Source organism: Hippocampus comes, unplaced genomic scaffold (assembly GCF_001891065.2).
Source record: "Hippocampus comes isolate QL1 unplaced genomic scaffold, H_comes_QL1_v1.1 scaffold245, whole genome shotgun sequence".
Lineage (NCBI taxonomy): Eukaryota > Metazoa > Chordata > Actinopteri > Syngnathiformes > Syngnathidae > Hippocampus > Hippocampus comes.
In genome coordinates, this window is record NW_017805834.1 from 804710 (window position 1) to 808359 (window position 3650).

The 3650-nt window shown below is 40.1% G+C and overlaps 1 protein-coding gene across 1 annotated transcript in view; it reads left to right on the forward strand.

The window, feature by feature from the left end:
- The window catches only part of lama5 (laminin, alpha 5), a 128753-nt gene that overhangs the window by 74461 nt on the left and 50642 nt on the right, over positions 1 to 3650 (forward strand). Inside the window, exon 24 of the mRNA XM_019887747.1 lies at positions 2513 to 2655. Coding sequence (XP_019743306.1) covers positions 2513 to 2655 — 143 coding nt within the window. The remainder of the gene's footprint in view (positions 1 to 2512; positions 2656 to 3650) is intronic.

The window sequence follows — 3650 nt, forward strand, 5'->3', positions numbered from 1 at the left end:
CGAGGCAGCAACTGACCTGAAAGCTAAGATCATGGTGAGAATGGAAGCTGGGCAACCTAGAAACCGATTACAACGACTATGTGAAGTACCACCTGAAAGTCTCATGGAAAGTGTGAATGCAGCACTGAGGGCGATCCCAACCATAACAATCACGGAAACCAATGAGCTGATATACGCTTCAGCATCAGTGATCCTCGAGATGCTTGGCTGTAGGAGCAACCATGGGAGACAAGAGACACGTTACCCACCATGGAAAAGACGGTTGGAGGCTAAGATCAAGGCGGCCTGAGCTGAATGAGGGATGGACACCACCCGAGGGGTGAGACGAGGATTTATATATATATATAAACACTTGTTCTTTTGATACATACATTTTTAAAAAATACAGAGAAAAGTAAAGAATATATCCCAATACACCATTTTTCCTTATATTAATGGCACCTTTCAATTATATTGTTTATTTTTTCTTAGTAAAATTAATATTTTGTACAGCACACACACTAAAATGAATATAAATTAACTACGGTAGTTAATTACATGAAACACAGAAAAAGTCCGAAACAAAATATGTTGTTGTACAGTGAAGTGCAAAGAATTAAATTGAATACAACAGTGCTTCAAGTAGCATTTCGGCATGCCTTTAACCAGCAACACAAGTTTGTCACTTTTTTCTGTTCTGAGACCCCATCTAATTCAACTGTAGGGGTTTGACAGAAGAAGAATAAGGAGGCATGATACCTGACGTCATGCACTATGTACTGAGATGTAAATAAAGCCACTGAAAAAGAAATTCAATAAAGATTGTTGAGGTGGTCGATACGAGTGTCAGTCAGCCTTGCCAGTACCCGATACCTTGAAATAAAGCCTGGTATTCACCCAATACATACCTGCCTCCAATACTCACCCATTCCTTAAAAATAATGCTACACACATACCTGTCGCTAAACAGGTCCGGAAATGTTATGGTGTATGTACTCCAAGCGGGAGCAGTGGCCGAGAAGATTAAAAGTAGGATACGCGGTTCAGAAAATTGATGGATGCAGACAGTACCTTGAATACATCGACTGTAGTGATGGGACTAATGGTTATTTAAAGGGAGCTGTTCCTCTAAAAGAGCCATTCAAAGGACTGTCTCTTTTTTTAACCATTATTTTAAAACATCTGCGATTGGCTGGCACCTGGTTCAGGCTGTCCCCCGCTTACTGCCCGAAGACGGCTGGGATACACTCCAGCACCCCCTGCGACTCGTGTGAGGATAAACCGGATCGGAAATGGATGGATGGATTCATGGATTTTAAGACATTGTTCCTCACAAAATAAACACCAGGATACTTCACGTGTTTAAGTGATGGCAAATTAAGTATTGTCTTCTTCTAAAATCTTGTAAGTTTTAAGGACATACGGCTTGCATTCATGTGATAGTAGGTGATACATCAGCTATGTTGGGAATTGTTCCAAACATTGCTTCATTGAGACAAATGGAAGATTCTTAATAACTTTTTATTCTCCTTTGAGCATAACGAAATATAAATATGCAAAAGACTTGACCAGTACGTGTAGACTACACTTGAGATGTTTTGACAAAAGCTGTCCAACTAAATAAAACTAAATTAAAACTGGTAACATAGCTTCAAAAGCTGGTTGCTGTAAAACATCATCAAATAATTGATCAAACAAAACAATGAACCCTGAAAACAAGAATGAAATATCAGTTTCACTTTTCTTCTGTCACTCAAGATTCTAATCCGGCAATTTAGCATTGGGAAAGACAAGTGCTTTCACTTTAGCAGGCTTGAGGCAGTTTCTTCTCTCAGAGAATACTTGTCCCGCTCTGGAGAAATCTCTCTTTGAAGGCGCTGAGGTTGTAACAGTGATGATGAGCTTGCGAAGCCTTGGCTCAGCTATGCCACTCTGGCTCCTTGCGACTTCTCCGGCAGCTCTGCCTCGCCCCCGTTATACTCTAACACTACTGTTGTTTACTCCTCCTCTCCTCTCCGATCTGCTCCTCCGTGACTTATTATGTTCCAAGTTACGCCAAGGCACGAAAGCAGGCATGCACAGCAAGCAGCACACATCGTTTTTTTTGTTTTTTTTGTTTTTTGCACTTGCTTCACAGCTCAAACACCCACCCAGTATGATGTCAATATGTTAAGACGACACTCACACCAGAAGTGAAAAGAGGGGCGAGTGCTCTCGCCAAAGATTCGACTTCCATTGTTCACTTTTTGAAGAGCTGCTCAGAAGACTCAATTTGTTCGTGAATGTCACATCAATAATATACTGTAATATCACTAATATGATTTGCTTTCACAACACAGTCCTGAGTTTTGGTGTTGACTTCTGAGATCAATAAATGCTCACTTCTCCCTCTCCATTCACCTGCTTCCTCATCCTCTCCTCTTGTCTCTTCGTCTTCCTCAGCTCAGTTTACAACATTTTTACCTCAAACATTTTGTTGTCATAAAATAGTAAATGTAGTTGAAACACTATGACAAGGATGTTGGTCTTCCAGGTTCTGAGCAATCCAAGCAGATTGTCTTCGCTCCCACCACGGGGCCAAGTTTCGTCAACATTCCCCAGAACAACTTTGTGGAACCTTTTGTTCTCAACCCTGGAGCTTGGACTGTGCTCATCAAAGCTGAAGGAATTCTGCTGGTGAGATTCATTAGCCATTATGTCATTACTGTTAATGGGTGTGTAAGGTACACACACACACACACACACACACACACACACACACACACACACACACACACACACACACACACACACACACATACACACACACACATACACAGCACAGACACACACACACAGATCATCATGACGGAAAGAAATCTAAAGTGTCATGTTTTGCATGATGGTAGTGCACAGGACCCCAAAGAGCAGGGCGGCAGGAAGGAGCAGGGTGGAGTGACCAAAATGTATTTAACAAAAACATAAACCGGAGTACACAGGAGAAACAAACTCCAAAACTCACTCAAATAAAGTCCAGAAATCTCAGGAAACAAAGTAGCAACAAAACCTGAGACAGAAGACAAAACATGACACGCAACAGCAACACACAACAGCAACAAACAAACAATGACACAATGACCAACAGGTGTGCAGCTGCAGGCGGAGCCCTACAGTGCCACCTGTTGGTCACAAACAGAACCATGACATAAAGATTGCTTCAGGATGCATCTGAATGAAATTAAGTTTATTTCATCGCGTTAAATGATCTCATTAAAGTCTAAAATGTTCTGAAGATGCATTTGAATGAAATTGTGCATCTTTCATAAATGTAATTGATTCTTGTTCAGTTTTTGTTTGTTTTTTTTGTTTGTTTGTTTATTGAACATAAAACATACACAGTAGTAATTTGACAGAAAATAAGGTAAATAAAAGAGTAAAGAGGAAAGAGAAATTAGTCATCATTCAACACAGTTATTATGTTCAAGGGAGTAGGAAGAAGTAAAGAACTTATCTAGTCCTACCCCGTGTTATATGTTTATATCTATTGAATCATTTTTATATCAATCAGAAAAGAAACAAAGTAAGAAGAAAGAAGTCTCCATTAAGGCTCATACTTTACCCTTAACCGTGATATTTTTATACTTTTGGTTTGTATCGGGAATTTATACATACACACCCTGGCACTCTTGTGT